The sequence below is a fragment of the Vicugna pacos genome, chromosome 11, assembly GCF_048564905.1.
Source record: "Vicugna pacos chromosome 11, VicPac4, whole genome shotgun sequence".
Taxonomy (NCBI): domain Eukaryota; kingdom Metazoa; phylum Chordata; class Mammalia; order Artiodactyla; family Camelidae; genus Vicugna; species Vicugna pacos.
The window spans coordinates 97799263-97819407 of record NC_132997.1 but is presented as its reverse complement, the minus strand read 5'-3'; the positions used below and the strand labels follow the sequence as shown (position 1 = coordinate 97819407).

Below are 20145 nucleotides of genomic sequence, written 5' to 3'. Positions count from 1 at the left end.
ATCATCTATATCCTGTTCCTGGTCGGTGGGGGGCTCTCCTCCATGCAGCAATAAGGGGCCAAAGCTTTTTCCGTCTAAAGACTCCAAAATCACCAAAGGCCTTATAATTGTACTCAGCTGGCAGAAGAAGGCAAGGGACAGAGGAGCTGGTCACTGCTCTGAAGTCTTGGTGCCGGGCTGGCAGCCATCATGTGTTCGCCAGAACTCAGTCAGAGGACAGCAAAGGGGGCTGGGAAAGAAGCCTTGGAGAGGAAGTGGGTTAGGATAAAGAATAGCCATCTCTGCCATGGTGTAAACACAGTGACGTTGCCTGGGGTAGGAGAGGGGACTGGAAGGTGACCTCGGCGCGGTCATGACCCCCCTGAAAGGCCCAGAGCACTTCGCTTGGAGGGCCTAGTTTATCAGCCAAGGGGGAGGGTTCAGTGAGGCCCTGAGGAAGCACGCTCGGTGTCTGCTGCACTTTAGAACCGTCCAGGGGGTTTAGGCAGCTCTGCTTTCTTGCAGGCCCTTTAACTCTGCTATCATGAAACTCCCCTCTTTGGTTGTCCCTTTTTTAAAGACCTGTGATTGAAATCGTTAGCGGGTAGCGTTAATTACAAAGTTCTTCTTTGCTCCGAAACACTTAAGCTCCCACCTGACGTTGCGTCCCCTTATTTTTATGCCCGCAGAACCATTCCCAGTTGGAGCTTCAAGTGTAGGTAATTGAAACTGTATCTTGTAGCTGGGTAGTAAGTGGAGAGCCCATCCATCTGTTGGCAAAGAAGGTGGGTACTGTTTACATCTGAATCTGCCTTTTGCAATTTGGGCTGCAGACGGCACCATCTGTTCCCAGAATCCACTTATCTGCAGTCGAACAAGAGGGTAGTAACCTTCCTGGGCTGGATTCAATCCGCCCCCCTCTCTGGCCAGCCGCCATCCTCCTGTCCCATCGGCAAGCACGGTTGACAATGGACAGCTGGGACCCCAGGCCAGCTCAGCCAGGAGAGCCCCACTCTCCTCCTGCAGAGGGGATGCGTCCTGCTCCCAACCAAACCCTTCAGTCCAGGGAGGAAAAAGGCCGGGAAAGCACCCTGAACTCAGTGAATCCGAACACATTTCTGTTACCTGGGAAACGACTCCCTTTGTGTCCTGGGATCTGCACAGACACAGTCTATAAATCTCCCTCTCAGTGGTATTCGCATCTCGCCGATGTGCAGCATATTGAGAAAACCCTGACATTTGATAAAATTTGGATGGCAATCCACTAAATCTGATTAACCCCTTTTAGCATTAACTGTCACTTCCTGACACCCACAGCAATGCTAAAAGCTGGAAGCATGAGTCCAGCTCATTTCAAATGAGAACAGCACACCTCGGCTGCAGGACAGCCTCCCTCACTTTCCAGCTTGGCCCGGGGAGGAGGGTGAGGGGGTGCCTGGAATAGGGTATAAACCATCTGGTGTATTCTTAGCAAACCAGAAAGAACTCTGTAAGATAAGACAGCTGATTGGTCGTCATGCCAAAGAAAGGTTTGGGGAGAACTAAACACTATCGATCGATTTTGCTGAGTCATCTGTGAACAATGCTTCAATATGAGATCATCGAGAAGAGAATCGATTAAAATTTGTATGCTTGTCAATTCATCCTTAACAACAGCATGGTTAAGTGTTTGGAGTGACTATTCCTGCTAAATCCGAACTCACAATTGCCACTTTCTCAGCATCCTATTCCGCGTGCTCATTTCAAAAATATGTACTAAAAAGGACTCCTAGTGTGTCCGTAAGTTTCCAGTGGTTGTTTCGCCAGGTTGCCAGCTATCAATGTCTCTGCCCAGTTTAGAGGTGTTATCCTGGAAGACTGACCTGTGCACGACTCCTTTAACGCCAGAATTAGATCACTGTTATTTGCGCATATTCAACCCTAGAAGGAGAGGCTTCTAACTTTTGGAGAGTGGGGTAAAAAGCGCTCACGTGGGACTGGGAAAGATCAGCAGAAGGACGTGGACGCTGGAGATCCAGGCAGGTTCATTCATGGGCCTGGGGCTCCCTGCTGTGGAGGGAGGAGAGAAACCAGACAAGGCTGCTCCCCAAGGGGGTTAACAATATGCAGTAAGAAGCTCTGGTTCTACTTAAGTCAGTATTTCTATTTCAGTATTCTGAGAGCTATAAGACAGCACTCATCTATAAAGGCCCTACTATGTGCCAAGCACTGTGGTAGGGACTCAAAGGCGTCTATGTCCTGGTTTCTGACCTCAGAAGATTTATAACAGAGCTGGAGAGAGGTGTGCACAAAGAAGATGGATGGTTCAAAGCCGCATTAAAATGCCGGCAGGATGGCGTCGGGACGGGAAACCCGTGATGTCATCTCTCCTCTCCATCATGAGTACGCGGGCAGACCTGATCCATCGTGGCGCTCATTTTGTCGACACTGAGAAGTAGCTGCAGTTTTGGGGTTTTTTTCATTGCAACTATCACGTATTGAAAAACATATCTCCTTGGAAGGAACGCTGGTGAACCAACCAGTGTCATGCTTATTTTAATCTTTGTTTTTCTTCCTTTGCGAGGGGGCGAGAGCTGAGCACCACCCAGACTAGTCACTTCACATTAGAGCAATCAGTTCTCCCTGCTCACCACCCCCCTCCCCAGGGCCCTAGCCGGCCGCCACTTTACCCCTCTTTGCCTTCTATCCAGTGCATGGCTCAGGCAAAGCTGCTGCCCTTTCTTTACCCACATTCGGGGCCCCATGCTCTAGTTAGCCTCATCATGCTGAGAGGAGAACGTTTAACAGATTTCCTAAATGTGTCTGGTAGCGCTCAAAGCATTTTCAACATGTGTGGTTTGCACTGGTCATAACACAGTTGGCTTGGATTTTTCCCAGTGTGGTCCTCCATCCAAGCTGCCACTGATCAGTTGCAGTTGTCATGTCCAAGGACACCTGAGTGCCATCCCCGGGGCAGAGAGCCTGTGCTGGGAGGAGAAGGAGATGCCCCCATGGGTCTACATCCTCTGATATTTCAAAGGCCAATCTGCCCACCCACTCAGTGCTGAACCAGAGGTGACAGAGAAGGGTTAAAGCTCTGGGGGAGCCAAGTACCTGAGTGTGGAAGAGGCACCATGGCTCCTCTGGGTGAGCCCAGACACCCTGGCGGTGGGCTGGTGAGGTCTGGGGTGTGGTTCCATCCTGGTGACAGAGGAAGCCACCTGTTCTAGGACATTCGAGAGGGGGCAGCATGAGGGGATCTGACCTGCATCCCCAAAAATAATTTCAAAGATGGGCCAAGAGTGCAGGCTTGCCTGGAAGGGGCATTGTCAATGTCACGTCGAGGCTCCCAGTCCTACCACTTGGCTGGGAGAAAGCACGATCCTCAGGACAGAATTGAGACCTGCAGAGAGCTTGATGAGATAGGCATGCTTTGACCTTGACAGAGAACCTAGCAGGAAATCATACTCACATTTTGCAGAGCCCAGAAGCCAGGAACGGCCAGACTGAAAAAAATCATAGGTCGTTGAGATTGGCAGATGGTTAGCCTAGGAGCAGACGTCATCTTTTAAGAAAAGTCCTGAAGAAGTTCATCCATCAGCAAGTACCTCCTGCGCGTCTACCACAGGCAAACTACAACGGCAAGCAAAACCGACCTGGATCCCGCACTCGTGGGGTTTACAGTCCCCTGGGAGAGACAGCAGTCTTCGCCGCACCCCACGAGCGGCGACGGGCCGCTGAGGAACAGCTTGACCTGCTACTGGCTTAGCTTGCTCTTGCTGCTGTGACACATTACCATAAACGCAGTGTCTTCAAAGCAATTCAAATTTATTTTCTTAGAGGTCAGAGGTCCAAAGTGAGTCTTCTAGGACTAAAATCAAGGTACCAGCAGGATGAGAAAGAAGGAAATCCTGCCATTTGCCACAACACAGACGGACCTTGAAGGCATTTTACGAGCTGAGGTGAGTCAGACAGAGAACAACACTGTACATCGTTTCTACGTGGACTCCAAAAAGCTGAACTCGTAAAAACCGACAATAGACTGGGAGCCACCAGGGGCTGGGGGCACAGGTGCCCTTGGGGACATGTTATTTAAGGGTAAGAACTTGCAACTAGTGGATGAATAAGTTTTGGAGAGCTAACGCACAGCCTCGCGACGACAGACAATCCTGTGTGATAACCTTCAAAGTTGCTAAGAGACGAGATCGCTATTGCTGTCACCACAAAAAAGAAATTATAATTATGTGATGTGATAGAGGTGTTAGTGAACATTGCAATAAATAAATGGAGCACATCAATGCCTTGTGCAAATCAATACCTTAAACCAGCACAATGTTGCATGTCAATTGTATCTCATTGAAAAATACATGACTAAATAAATAATAGAAACCCATTTGATTAAAAAACAATATTTCAGCAGGGCTGTGTTTCTTCTGGAGGCTTCTGGAGAAGATCTATTTTTTCCTTGCCTTTTCCAGCGGCTAGAGGCTGCCCACGTTTCTTGGCTCATTTCCACTTCCCCCATCTTCAAAGCTCACCTCTCCAAACATTGTTTCTGCGGTCACATCTCCTGGCTCTGATTCTAACCCTCCAGTCTCAGCATAAGGACCCTTGTGATGACTTTGGGCTCCCCCCCCAAGATAATCCAGGACAATCTCCCCATCTCAAGGTACTTAGTCACACTTGCAGAGTCCCTTTTGCCAGTAAGATAACTTCCCGGGTTGCAGAGATTAGGACTTGGTCATCTTCGGGGGCCATAATTCAGCCTATGATAATTTCTATTTGTTTGTCCTTTTAATTCTTTTTACTTCCTCCCTTCTCTCCACCAGTCAAGCAGCAAGAAGGGCTTTCTCTGTGACAGACCCCCCCGCCCCCCAAAAAAGTAGCGATACACAAGAGGGCGACCATAGCATATGATGATCTTGAAAGCTACAGTGCTCCATTTCAAGAGCCAGGCCCTCGAGAGAGAAAGGCTGATTTGAATTCCAAAAACCTCCATTTGGAAAGTCAAAAGCTCAAGTCTGAAGGGTGAGGGCATCACGCAAATCCACTAGATTAGAAAGAGAACGCACTTGTTTCTGTGCAAACGGGGATAAAGCTTTCCCCAGCTGGGCGCAGGAGAGAGACCAGAGGCACTGGCGCGGATTTAGGAACAGCAGATCCCTGAGAAATCCACAGCCTGACCCCCGCTGAGGTCAAAACCCTGGACAACGGCTGGGCTGCACGAACCATCAGCTGCCAGGTCCCTGTTAGCTGCCCTCAGGCCTCTCTGATGCTCAGGGCAGCCAGGTGTGGACGCCTCTCCAGGCTCCCATCCTAGGCAACCCACATCCCTGTGCCCTCCCTGGTGGGGCAGGAGGGCACCTGAGACTTCGTTCCCCTCCAGATGGGAGTAGAAGAACTTGAAAAGGACTGATGGGCCTCACGGTTTAGGAAAAAGAGGTGGTGGTCAGCTTTCAGGAGCAGCTGCTGACACAAGAATGGAATGGGAAGGAGAAGCCTCACCCCAGAAGAAGCCAGCAAGGACCAAGCCAGCCCAGTTCCAGGTGGCACAGGTGCTCCTCCACCCTGATGGCATCTGGACTGCCACCCGAGAGTGGGCGCAGGGAAGGAGGAAGGGGACCCTGAGTTGCACAAGCACAGGCCCCATTTTGAGCACATTTAAAGCAGAAAACAACTGAGTTACCTTTACTGAGACTGAGGGAGAAGTGGGGCTGGTGATTTTGGTTGCAGAGAACTCTTAACACTTAGACCATAAAACCCAGGGAGAGCCTGGTCCAAATGGGATCCGAGGGCCATGCACAGGGAATGATGTCTGAGCGAAGACCTGCAGATTTTATGTCATTTTGTAATTATTAGCTCTTTGATCCCCCTTAATACTTTTTGAAGGTGTCAGCCTGGTGTCGTGTCTGCACCCAGGGAAAGAGTAATCATAACCATCACTAATTTAGGGAGGACAGTCGCTCGCTCAGCACTTTGTGAGCATTGTCTCATGAACTCACCACCTCGGGCCGAGGAAGCAGGCTCCCTCGTGTCTGTTCTGCAGATTAGGAAATCGAAGCTCAGAGAAGTTGTCACCCGCTTGAGGTCCCAGAGTAAGGAATTCGCTGTCTGGCCAGAGTCTGTGCCTGGAGCCAATACAAAAGAGATCTGTCTTCACCCAGTTCTGAGGTGGGCAGCTGGCTGGGACCACACGGGGAGACCAGCAGAAGGAGGTTAATTCCTTCAACCTTCATCCTGGGGTCCCAGAGCCTCACCTGGAACTCAGCATCCTACCAGCTATTCTCTGCTTCTGACATTGGTGTGCCTGCCTTCAGTCAGGGGGACAGTCCTTAAAGTTCCTGGATAAACATTGCACAATTTCCTACAGCGCCAATACTCCTGCAAGATTTGAAAAAGAGTAATGAGGTATTTGATTAGAAAATAATTTCAATGTTTTCTTAAGAATATAATTAAGCATACCAAAAGTTTGAGCATAATCTACATACAGACAGGTTGAAGGAAGAACAGCTTGTCCAAATAAACACCCACCATCTAAACCCACACCTGTCAATCATGGCCTTACCTGTCCAGATCAGTTGCTGTTGAACCATTTTTTAAAAAATTTTATAGGAGTGTCATTGACTTACAGTGTTAGTTTCAGGGGTACAAGAAAGTGATTCAGTTACATACATATACATACATATATACATTTTCTTTTCAGATTCTTTTCCATTATATATTATTACAAGAAATTGAATATTGGTCCCTGTGCTGTACAGTAGGTCCTTGTTGTTTATGTATTTTATATACAGTAATGTGTATCTGTTCATCTCCAACCTCTAATTTATCCTTCCCCACCCTTTCCCCTTTGGTAATCATAGTTTGTTTTCTATGTCTGTGAGTTGTTTTTGGTTTATAAATAGAATTTGTAGGATTTTTGTTTAGATTCCACATATAAGTGATATTATATGGTATTTGTCTTTCTCTGTCTGACTTACTCAATATAATCATCTCTAGGTCCATCCATGTTGCTACAAATGGCATTATTTCATTATTTTTTATGGCTGAATAATATTCCACTGTGTATTTATACTACATCTTCTTTATCCAGTCCTCTGTCGATGGACATTTAGGTTATTTCCATGTCTTGGTTATTGTAAATAGTGATGCTATGAACATTGGGGTGCATGAGTCTTTCTGAATTATAGTTTTCTCCAGATATGCTTATATACTGATATGTCTCCTTCCAGGGGAACCAAAAGAGGAAAATGAACTAAACATTTTATTAAGAATTTGGGGGTTTTTGTTTGTTTGTTTTTTGTTTTGGGGGAGGTAATTAAATTGATATATTTATTTTAATGGAGGCGCTGAGGGTCAAACCCAGGACCTTGGGCATGCTAAGCATGTGCTCTACCACTGAGCTACACCTTCCCCCCTTTCTTAAAATTTTTTGAACTGTATGTCATTATCTGGAATTTGAGGACTCAAATCAATTTCTGTCATGATTAAATTTTAAAATATTAAGAATAAATTTTTTTATGGAAAAAAAAGTAAGTTGCACACATCCTGACACTTTGCTACTAAATATTTCAATTTGTATCACTTGAAAAAATGAACATTGAAAACAGGGGTCATTATCACTGCTAAGAAAATGAATGATAATTTCCAATCTTGTCTAATGCTTAGTTCATGTTTATATTTAATCTGTGGTCCCCAAATGCCTTTTACAGCTAGTCTGTCTTCTCACCAGGATGCCATCAAGTTTCATGTACTGCATTTACTTTAGCTATGTCTCCAAATTAAAATAGTCTGCCACTTATTTTTAACAGCTTTGGCTCTTTGAAAAGACAAGCTCAGTTGTCTTGAAGAATGTCCCATATTCCAGATTTGTTTGTTTCCTTGAAGTGTGGCTTAATTTGCCCTTTATCTATGGACCACCAAACTTTCATAACTCATATTTTTTCAATGTGCATATTTTATAATTTTCACAATTTATATACAGTTGCAACCAGAAGGCTAAGAATTTGCTCTGAGCCAGGTGATTGTGCTAAGGGCATCAGCTGCATTGTCTTGTGGAATCCTCACAGCAACTTATGAGAAAGGCGTCCTGACATTTTGATTATGTCCATTTGGCAATGACTGGTCTTTGAAGTGTTCATTCACCTTCTCAGGACAAAAGAGTAAGTAGTTGCATCCGGATTTTAACCCTGTTCTTTCTCCGAAGCCAGAGCATGCTCTAAGCCTCACGCCTGTGCCCGCAACCAGAGCACAAGCCCTGGTTTAACCTTTCTAGACTCCTGACACATGGCACAATGCCTCTGCCTCTGTACAGACTCAGGAAGAGGAATGCTGAGTGAAGTTAGCCCTCTCCCGTAGCCCGTGATGATGTCACGTAGGACACACTTTTCTTAAATGAACGAACGCATGAATAACCATCTTTCAGGTTATTAACACGGCCTTAGATATTTAAGGTTCATAAAAATCCTAGATTGGGGAGAGAGTAATGAACAGGATGGGTTTTCACACCTGGTCAGTCCAGATCGTCCTTACAGACGACTCATGTACATCACGTAGGATGGTGCTTACTTTACCATAATCATGTAATCCTTTTGCAAGCACCCCAAGGTTTTAAACAGTATATTACAAGGAACAGGTAGTTTTGATGCTTCACACCTTGTCACAGATCCCCGTTTACTAAAACATTTTCTCCAAAATAAGATTTTCCTCCCATGATCCTTTGTGATCTTGGCACCTGGGAAGCTGACTTGGACGAATAAGGACAAGCCAGCCCTTTCTGCAGCTGGAGCCCTTGCAACACCAGAGTTGATGAGACAAAATTCATCCATAACTCTCGGGAGGCCAGAGGTAGGTGGCTCCCACGCAGTGATCATGAACTTCTGCCTTCCCGAGGGATGACAGGAAGTGGAACCCAGCAGGGAGGGTGCACTAAGCTCACCATGGCTTTGGGCACTGAGTGCACACTGTTCAGAATTAGAGGTGTATAGATGCATCAAACAGTGTGCATTTTCAGAGTATATTAAAATATTTTGTGTTGATTTTATCCTGAGAATTCCAAAAAGGAAAGCAAAAGTGCTCTCATGGTTGTTTGATCACTGTTTCTCCAGCAGGATAACATGAAGAAAAGGCTGTGCCTGACTCACCGACGTTTCCCAGCAGGAACCTGCAGGGCATCTGCCCAGCATAGGTGCTCATGCTTGCTAAAGCCACACTGAACAAGTGAAGGTTCTTGGGAGAAACGGAGATGGAAAAGAATGATTTCACATGGACTCAAATAGCACACTCAGTTTCCTCCGCCTTGTTTGGTTTTTCAAAGGAGAAACCTAGACCCGTGTTCATCTCTTTTCCTGAAAGGCAATCCCTCCTTGAATAACTCAGCGAGCCTGCTGACATTCAGATCCCGCTCAGAGCTGCGGAGCTCACAAAACAGGCTCTCAGTTCTGGTCTCTGCTTCTAGAGCTTCTGATTCAGCAGACCTGGGATTTTTGCTCAGAAATCTCCACTTTTAATTACCTGTTGGGATGATTCTGAGCAGGCCCATGGTGGGAACCACAAATTTATTATTATTCAAAGCTAGCTGCAAGGTCAGCATACTTTCAAGGATTAATTTATTGCAAGATAAAATCTAGATCACCTCAGATGGCAGCTGGGCACTTAAAGCATCTCCGTCCTCGGTGCACATTTGAATCACTTAGAGGAGCTTTATATATATATATAATTCTTATTTTTTTATTGGAGTGTAGTTGATTTACAGTTTTAGTTTCCGGTGTACAGAAGAGTCAGTTATACATCTACATACATACATTCATATATATATATATATTTTCTTTTTTTTCCAGATTCTTTTCCACTACAGCTCATTACAAGAAATTGAATATAGTTCTCTGGAGGAGCTTTTTAGAAATATGACACTTTGCCCTCTTTCTAGATCTCTTGAATCAGAATCCTTGTGGCAGGGTCTGAGTGCTATTTTTGAGAGCTTCCGCAGAAGCTTCTAGAGCAGCCAAGGTTAAGGAGGACAGGACGACTGAGTTAAAAAAACCTGCTCAAAATACATCAATTCGGTTGCCTTGTGCTGACTTTCCAGGTCAATCAGTCAAAAAAAAAAAAAAAGTCCTTGCTTGTCATTTACCTTCATAATGGTCTACACTTTACAAAGAATACTCCGTAACAGCTTGAATCAGGCAGGCCCAATCTTAGCCCGTTTTTCACAGACAGTGATGCCCGGAGAGGTAAACAGCAGTGCACAAGTTATCAGGGCTGCAGGCGATGAAATCGGCATGACGTTTACAGCCCCACGCCCGGGGCTGCTCCATGCAGCCTGCAAGTTTTCAAAGGCGTGATGCTGAGTGTGATCTCCTTCCAGCCAGGGGTTATTTGATACCTGCTTTTAAAAAATCTATGTGCTTTTTAAAGGTTGACGCTGAGTGGCGGGTAAATGTTTAGGGCAGAGGGGAGAATCCCAATCACGTGCTCTCCAGGAAGCCCGCCCGCCAAGGAGGGCCTGAACTTTCTGTGATGCCCATAATATACATCTTATTAAAATATGATCCAAAAAGAAAGTATCTTCAAAGACAAGCAGTTAAATGAATCAAAAGTTTGCAAGGAAAGGAATAAACGACTCAGGGAAAGAGAGAGCAAAAACAAGATAAGAGACTATATATTTAGGATCAGGCTTCCTAATTGACTGCAATCTGTAGTGCTCTGAATCTGACTACACTGGGTATAATTATTTCTGTCTAAATAATTTTGCAGACTTGCAGCATAATAACTCAGGATCACAAACAAGAATCAACTCTGCTGGGCTCACAGCACAGCAATAATTATGCTCTTGAGTTGGTACAGCTCCTTACAGCTTGGTGCAAAGTAATTATGTTTTTCGCTTGGTGCAAAGCATATTAACCTGTGGAAATTACAAACCATGAAGTGTAAAAACAACAAAAAAAAAGTCTGCTTCTAATGGGAAAAATACCAAATTTGGCCTACTAAAAATTCCAATCTAAGTGAATTAGCTGGTGCTATGAGGCCTCCCTGAAGGAAACAGACCTGGTCAGCTCAGGAGCATCCCACATGGAGAGCACTTTTCACTGGACTGATGTGAAGAGAGCTACCTCCATGCCCAGGAAAGATGGAAATGCGCACTTCATTGCAGAAAGAGCGCTGGGGTACTCCAGATCTGTGCAGGCTGATGCGTGTGGTCTCAGTCATCCACTATTCTGTGAGTGTCCTATAACGTGCTTAACAATTAGAGGTTGCCTCTGGGGAGTGATGAGGGTTGTGCGGCATTGAGCAAAGTGTAATTAAAGAGAAGGACTCACTGGGTTTCTGCGGCAGTTGTGACGTTTTTCTTCTTAAACTGGACGGTGATTTTGCAATATTTGTTATAGCATTTGCCATATTTTTGTCCATCTGAAATAATTTATAATTTCTGTGATGGTTAATTTTTATGTGTCAATCTGACTGAGCTAAAGGACACCCGGACAGCGGATGAAACAGTACTTCTGGGGTGTTTCTGGGAGAGACGAGCATTTGAACTGATGAGCTGACTAAAGCAGCCAGCCCTCCCAGCGTGATGGGCAATCCCATCTGCTGAGTGCTCAAACTGAACAAAAAGAAGGCAGGGGGGCAGTTCACGCTCTCTGCTTGGGCTGAGACATCCATCTCTCCTATCCTCAGTGCTCCTGGTTCTTCGGCTTCCAGGCTCAGACCACAGCGTACGCCATCAACCCTTTGAACTTGGATGGAATTACAGCATCAGCTTTCCTGTTTCTTCGTCCCGCAGATGGTGGGACTTACTGGCCTCCATAAACACATGAGCTACTTCCTGTAATAAATCTCTTCTTATCTATGCCTCTCTCTATATAATCTATATCTATATCTATCTCCTATTGGCCTGTCTCTCTGAAGAACCCTAATACTATTTCATTATACAAAAGAATGCAATTCAGGGAAGACGGCAGGGGGTATATTTTAGGATTTTCCCATAATCTCTACATAAAATTAGGTAGAGAAACTACACTGCTAGTCAAAACTCATGGACAAAATTTACAACAAAACTAGGCAGTGAGATAGTCCTGCAGACTCCAAAATGCAAGCAAGTAGAGAAGAATCTCCAAAAGCCACCAGACTTCTTGGTGTCAGTATGGGAGAAAGTAGAAGAAAGACCTGAGAAAAGAAAGACCTCAAAACCGGTGACAGGTATTTACTGGTAGGCATAGCCTGCCAATCGGAGAGCAGCAACTGAGTCACGGAGAGGGTCTTGCTTCTTCCAGCAGTGAGAGAGGGCCAGGAACCTAAGTGAGGAAGGCTTGAAAGGTTTGAAGAGTCTAGCCTGTGAATTCCTGAAACTGACCCTCAGGACTCTTGTCCAGGACAGAGTTCCAAATTGAGAAGATACGGTTAGAGGTGCCCCAAAAATTGAGCAAGAAAGGGGTCCCAAATACAATAGAAAGGCAAAATGAGATAAAAGCATAGAGGTGGAGGAAACAGAGCCAAGAAACAGAAAGCAGGCAGCCCTATTTTAAACATCGTATTTAAATAACAGATGACGAGGTTCTGTGAACTTAGGAAAGCTGTCTTTGAACCAGGTGTCCTTCTAAAAGTTAAGAAAAACTAACTTCATTAGGAAACAAAAACCTAGAATACAATCAAGATCAAATCCCATACAAAGTTACAATAATTAAAAACAGATTATGGAGTAGAATAACATAGTATCCCTTCAGACAATGAAAGCATTCCCAAAATTCATATTAAGAAAAAAAGAAAATTTCAAATTGCACTGAAAGACATTAAGAAAACAACACAACAAACAAAAGAACATAAATCAGGATTTCAAAATTGTAGAATAGATAAACAAGATTACACTGTATAGCACAGGGAAATATACACAAAATGTTATGATAAATCACAGAGAAAAAAATGTGACAATGAGTGTGTATATGTCCATGAATGAAAAATTGTGCTGAACACTGGAATTTGACACAACACTGTAAAATGATTATGAATCAATAAAAATGTAAAAAAAAAAAAGAACATAAATCAGAATTAGAAAAACTCAGAAGGTAACAGAACTCAAGAGACACTGGGAATTAAAAATTTAAATACAATCGGAAATGAGGATTCAACTAGAAGCAATGCAAGCCCAAATAAGCAAATAATTTCTTCATAAAAATAAGAGAAAATTAGAAAGAAATGAAAAAAGGATGTTTAAAAAAGATTCAAGATAATATGACAAATATTGAGGATAAACAAAGAAAATCCAACATATAAACAATAGTACCCAAGGAAAAAACTAAGAAAAGACGCAGAATAAATTATACAAACGCTAATGCAAGGAAACTTTCTTGAAATAAAGAAAAGGATATGAAGCTACATATTGAAAGAGCACGCTATTTATCTGAGAATATTGACACAGAACCAATGAGAAGATGTATTCTAGTAAAATTACTAAACTTCCTAAAAGAAAAAATGTGAGGAAAAAATCCTTTTATTATCCAAGCCAAAAGAAAACGTCATTTATAAGGAAAATAAAATTAGATGATTAATAAAATCAGATGGTTATCAGATTATTTCTCCAGCACTGTTTTCATGCCAGGAGAAAATGAAGAGACATATTTAAGATATTCAAGGAAAGAAAATGTTAGCCAGGATGTTATATCCAGCAAAGCTGATCTTCAACTAGAAAGTGCTCAGACAAATGGCTACCCGGATAAAAGAACTCAGGGGCTATTGTCCGTGTGAGATCTTTCCAAGGATTCCAGTAAATAACAAGCTTCAGAAAATCAAAAAGATCAGAGTCGGAAGCACAAGGGCTGGGCGGGCATTAGACACATAGTTACATGTGGAAGCAGAACAGTCTAAATGAGAGCTGGAAGGCAAACGGCGTAGCGTGTAATCGCCCAGTAACCCGAATTCAAAATGTTTTCTGTCATCACGATTGGTAGCAGTATTAGAATTACCATCAGGAAACTCCAGTGTGTATAAGCGGAATGAAACTAATGAGCAATTATGGAATATTCTATTTTTATCATCCTCTATGTACTTTAGAATCAAGACTCTTAGTGTAAAAGAAAAGATTCGGATATTAATGCAGTTAAGGTCAAGTTAAAACCCTGCAGCCTTGAATACAGTTTGGAAATATCAGTGCGAACTCACATGTTATTGTATCTTTATTTGGGAGGAGAAACACACATATTTCCTGACTCTATACACTGGATCTATATACGTAGAGTAGCAATGGTCATCCAAGAGCCCAAACAGTGGTCTTGAGATACCATTTCCCAAAAAAGAAACCAGGGCTTAGAGAAATTATTGATTCCAGGTCTGGAGCAGGAGATGTATACGACGAATTTGGGAACATCTTGTAACAACCAGATAAAAAGGAAACTGCTAAGACTGCTTCCACTGATCAAATATGGGATAATTAAAGTGAGCGTCAGTAAGAGTAAATATTGCAGTGGGTTGAAGGCTAACAAATATATTTAATTCCAGGAAATATTAACAGGAATCATTTCATCGTCTTGGAAGCTGGGGAAATAGAGAAAAGAATCAAGCACTCCTTCTGTCTTTCTTATAAGAACTATGCCGCTGGATGAGCAAATAGCAGGTGAAGGAAATATCTCCTTAGAAAATTATTCCAGGGAATCCATGCAAGCCAAACAGTAGAATCAGAACATCACTGTTCTACAACCCCCAGTGAATTAACAGATCAAGGCATTGAGCACCATGGCTGCCAGCATTAAAGAGAACATGAACCAGATCCTCTTTCCTCCTAATGAAAGAACACAACTTGTGATCTTGCCAAAGAGGCCCAACCTGAGTCTGATCTAGCCTAGGATCCAGCTGCCAAATTCCAGGAAATACGGAGGGGGGTGGGCATACTGAACCACACTATGGTCACACACTCAGCAGAGTTCAATCTATGGGAAACTGTAGGTCAAATGGCTACACAAAAAAGGGAAAGACAAGGATGTAGATTACACAGAACACATTGTTTCCAAATATGGGCAAGATTAAACTATAATGTCTAGAGATGATTTGAGTGACAAAAACATAAAAGCTCCCAGGGACGGTTACTCTAAAAGTCAGATAGAAGTGACTTCTGGGCAAAGGAAGGTCTATAATTGCAATGGAGGGGAATGGAGGAATTCATGAGGTGACTGGCCAAATTCTATTTCTTGACTAATGGTTGAAAGATTATTTGCCTTATAATAAATCACTAAGCTATTCAGTAAGTGAGTAAATGGTAAAAAGAAGGATTACTAAATCGGGGATTAGAGTCCCGTAGGATTAAAAGCCTATCTCTCTCTCTTGCTAGCTGTCTCACTGGGGCAAGGCCCTTAGCTTTGCTGAGACTAAGTTATTCTTTCCATCAAAGTGGAGTTGAACTTGCAGTCTTAACGGTAAAAGAAATGCTCCCACCTCCATATTTTAGTCAAGATGGAATAGAAATGTGATAACGTAAGTAAGTTTCTCTGAGCCTCACCAGCACTTAAAAAGATCTTGGGAAGGGATCTTGGAACATGAACATGGATCCAGAACATCCTGAGGCAGTTTTGATTTGGAAATAAGACTTCAACCATGCCCTTAGTGACCAGGGAAGATTGCTTGTAAAATGGGAATAAAAATGACACCTGTATCCCTGGGTGACGGTGACGACTGAGAAGATGAGTGGGGACCCCTGGTGAATTGTCGATGCCTCCACAGAAAGCGAGCCACCATCATTGCCCTCCAGCACCCTGGAAGGGGAGTTCTGCGTAATGGCAGGTGGAAGGATCAGCCGAGCCCCCTCGTCACTCCAGTCTCTACAGCATTTTCAGATTAATCTGTTGTTGTTTCAAAGTCACAGGAAACCTCTACTGCGTGATTGCTATGATTTGGGTAGCATGCTGGGCAATTTTCGTGGATTAGAGCATAAGCAACAGTATAAATAGAGAGACTGAGACACAGTGCGGTCAAGTCGCAAGCTCAGGATGCAGTTGGAGAAGCGGGATTTCAGGCCCAGGGCTGGTAGCAACACAGCCCAGCTCTTCATTGCTAGGAGTGCCTGGTAAAGGAGTGTAGATGAAAAAGAAAAGCAACTCTCCTCAGGGCTTTTCCACCAGCTCCCTCGGCCCCTGTTGCCCCCACGTGCAAGCAAACCTGAGGCGGACCTTGCTCAGGGAACCTCCAGCCACAGGTGCACCCATCGGCCCCGTGTCTCTCTGTCACTGCTGCCATGGGGCCACATAGGACTCACAGCCTTAACTCTCAGGTGGTTTGGGTTTTCCTTGATCCTCCACAGCCATGTTTCTGTTCCCAGGGACAGGTCCCTTTGTCACCTCTTTTGTGGTCACTCTCTGCCAAGATGCTTCAACATGCTGTTGCTGTGTGAGCACAGGTGGGCTTGCAAAGGATCTTACTGGAACACTGACCTTCTGGTCTATACTGCCCTTTAAAAGTCAGAGGCAAATAGCCCAGAGGGTAAGGGTTTAGACTTGGTTTCAATCAACTGGGGTGAAGTGAAGCCCAGGTTGGGAAGGCATGACCTGCCCTGCCTCTCAAACACCCTCTGAAGTATTGCAAAGAAACATATGTCCCTTAGCATTGACCCTAAGAGAGAAAGCTCTTTAAGTCTCATATTTTATGTTCAAAATTCATGTGATTTCTTAAATTTTTATTTTTTAGAAGACTTTATTGTGTAGAGCAGTTTTAGGTTGACAGCAAAGTTGGGGGGACATACAGAGATTTCTTATCCACCCCCGGGTCCCCCTACATACACAGTCTCCCCCACGATCAATGCTCTGCGCTGAAGCAGTACATTTGTTACCATTGATTAACCTATGCGGACACATCATAGTCACCCAGAGGCCACAGTTTGCATCGGAGTTCACGCCTGATGTACATTCTGTGAGTTTGGACAAATGCAGAATGACAGGGATTCATCATTAAGGTGTCATACAGAGCAGTTCCACCGCCCTAAACATCCTCTGTGATCTGCCCACTCATCCATCATCCCTTCCTGCCAATTCGTATGATTTTATATTTTACTTCTTTGTTTTCTGGGAGAAAATAGTTGCATCTTAAATCTAAGACAAATAGTTAAAGCTTGTAATATAAAAAAAGTTATTTAAGAAAGCAAGAATAAAGGGGCCATAAACCTGATTTCAAAAATAGGCACAAAACACAAAAAGTTTAGAATAAAATGAGATAAGAGACCATTTCAATATATGAAAGCATGCTCCATCTCAGTCATAAAAAAAAGAGAGGTGAATTAAAGCTAACTGAAATATGATTTATTGCCTACTTTTTGAAGAAAGGCAAACATTGAAGAACACACTATTGGGAAGCCTATGGGGAAGTAGGCTCTCTACATATTGCTGGTAGAAACACAGTTGTATGAACTCTATGTGGCATTATCTAGCAAAATTGCTGTATTTGCCCTTAGCCAAACTATCTCCTTTCTAAAAAGTTTCCTTGAAGATAAACCTTCACAAATACAAACACACAGATGGTCAAGTTTATTACTTGTGGCCTCTTTTCATAATTGTAAATAATTGGAACCAATCTAAATGTCATTAACAGGAGACAAGTTGAATAAACTATGGTAAGTCCATGCAATAGAATACTATGCGGTCATGAAAAAGATAGGAACATCTCTATGCATTGATTCAGGGTGATCTCAAGCACATGCTGTTACACGAAAAAAAGCAAAGTGCAGAACAGTATATATGGAATGCTACTTTGGGGGTAAGAAGAAAGGGGAAATACAATGAAATTTATTATTTGCCTATTTTTGAAAAATAAAAAGAAATCCTGCAAGGATAGCTGGAAATGAATGATGTGATTGTCTAGAAGAGGCAGGGGAGAGGAAATAAATTGAGAGCAGACAGTAATGGAAAGGTGATTTCTCAGAGATTCTTTTATACACACACACACACACACACACACACACATTTATCTTTTTTAAATCATGGAAATCTTTTATATTTTCAAAAAGGAAAATGAAATACAAACAGACAAAAAGAAAACTGAAAACTAAAAATCAATTGGAAGCTATAAAACTAACCACATATCAAGTTGGTAAAATAATCACACAAAAATGAGTTGTTTCAAATGACATTTGAACACAATACTCAGAGTCCTGAATCCTCTGAGATCTATCACCTCAACAAAAAGAAAAGGAAATAAATTTAAACTTCACTTAGTGACTTCACTGATAGAAATCATATTGATGTAGTACTTTCAGAACATTTAGTGTAGAGTAAAGCAAATAAATTAATATGTTATTAGGAACCAAGATGTTTAGTGTAAAAGAAGAGAGATACAACTATAAAATCTAAGGCCTTTTAAAAATGTTAAATTTGAATTTAAATATCAATATTGAGTCATCTTTTTGAAAAATTCTAGCTTTTCCTACTGAGAGGGTTCAGAGGCAGTGATCCTACCTAGCACACAGATCTTGGTCTCTATGCACCGTTTTTCCCTGTAAGGAAATAAGGTTTCTTAAGACGGGAAATAATGATTCCAGATAAGAAAAATAAATGATGAGCCTGGGACATAATTTTGAGCCAGAAAACACAGAAATGCTCAAAGACCAAACAGACCTTGTCAAAATGCCCCAGGAGTCATCCTGGAGCCCCACTGACTAAACAGGGAATGGGTGGCAATCTGAACTTCAAACAAATGACTAATTCATAGAATAATAAAAATCTATGAGTCCATAGTGAAACCCTGGGATGGGGGGGCAGACCATTTCCCAGTGTTGGAGATAACTTTATACCAACTTCTTACTCTGAAAATGGAGGAGAAAAATAAGAATTAACTCTGCATTTTTTTTGAGAAACTATAGTTTTTTTCTCTACTTTATACTGGCAAGTTCTTCTTTCATAAGAATAATAATACCAAACGTAGAAATAATGATAAAATTATAAAATCACCCTTCTGCAGTCCTCAAGGAAATAAGTGATACTGGCAAGGAGAATCAAATGATGCCAAAATCATTCTGAAATGTTGGGAACAAAATGTATTGCCTGGTGCCAGAGGTACCCCTTTACAGACTCCTGACTTCTCACAAGGGGAAACCCTACCTTTACAGGGAGAGATCCCACTGTCACCCTTTATCCCAGTGGTCAGTTAGCATCACTATCAGAGACACGGGCCAACAACAGGCCCCCTGATGTGATGCATTATAACCTGCACGTCATCGTCTAGAAGGCATTCTTTCCAAAGTTGTTTAGCCTGAATCTAACCAAGCCCTAGAACTCTAACTGCTGGTGTACGAGGGATAAGGGGACATATCAGACAGGGCCACAGGAGGAAATCATACCAGGCCAAACACTATGGGATTTGGCGGGCTTAGTCCCTCAGTACGGCTGTTTGTGAGTCTGCACTGAGTCCGAAGCAGAGATTACGACTTGGCCTCATCCCCAAAGGGCTCGTGTTCTGCTGGGGGACCAGAGCTTTTACAGACAATCGAGGCTGAAATCCCGGTAAACCACTTACTCTGTCGACCTGAGAAGTAACTGAACACATCAAAGACCACGTCCTCGTTGTGAAAGGACATAATGAAAGTACATTGAGATGTCTTCCTCCTGAGTTGCCATGAGGCGTCCATGAGAAGATGCATGTAATGCACTTAGCACAATTACCTGACTCAGGGCCAATGTTCAGTACATTTCGCTTTCTTCTTCTGGCTCCCATTCTTCTTTCTATAACAGCTTGAAAGCCATGACATCATGGACAAGGGCCAGCACCCCCTGGAGATCACAGCTGGGGGGACAAGTCTCATCACACCTGCCAACTCCGACCCACTGAGGGGAGAGTCTGGGAGTACTGTGTGGGGAAAAAAATTTTTCTGAGATAGACACTTGATCTCTCAGAAAAGGAATTGCTTAAAACCTGAGTCTGCTAGACCAGAAGGGTTGTTTCCTGAAGTTTCTTTAGAGACTTTCTGATTTTGAAAGTAGATTTGAGACAGAAACTTGTATCAACTTCTAGAAATTCCTAGCATTAAGGGGAAAATGTTACTTCTTTTTCCTTCCAATTGTAATTCTCCCTTCTTATGTGCCTGATTTGATGGAGACAATGTCAGGGAAATAGAGTCAATAACGAGTTACGTGTGTTGCAATTTCCTGTGTCAGAGGTGAATGAAGTCGTCTCCTGTTGAGCTGGTGCAGGAGCCACATGGCACAACAAACCCTGTCCCCA

General features: G+C 43.2%; 1 protein-coding gene across 5 annotated transcripts in view; it reads right to left on the bottom strand.

The window, feature by feature from the left end:
• Positions 1–20145, bottom strand: part of NPS (neuropeptide S) — a 55102-nt gene that overhangs the window by 21744 nt on the left and 13213 nt on the right. For 3 of the 5 annotated variants that reach the window (XM_072972377.1, XM_072972379.1, XM_072972378.1), the window contains 2 exons: positions 6235–6339; positions 5961–6137 (listed from right to left, as the gene is read on the bottom strand). In XM_072972377.1, the coding sequence (XP_072828478.1) occupies positions 5961–6137; positions 6235–6257 (200 nt within the window). In that variant the 5' untranslated portion in view covers positions 6258–6339. Of the gene's footprint in view, positions 1–5960; positions 6142–6215; positions 6340–20145 lie in introns of those variants that run through there. The other 2 variants (XM_072972380.1, XR_012078130.1) reach the window with 2 other exon arrangements.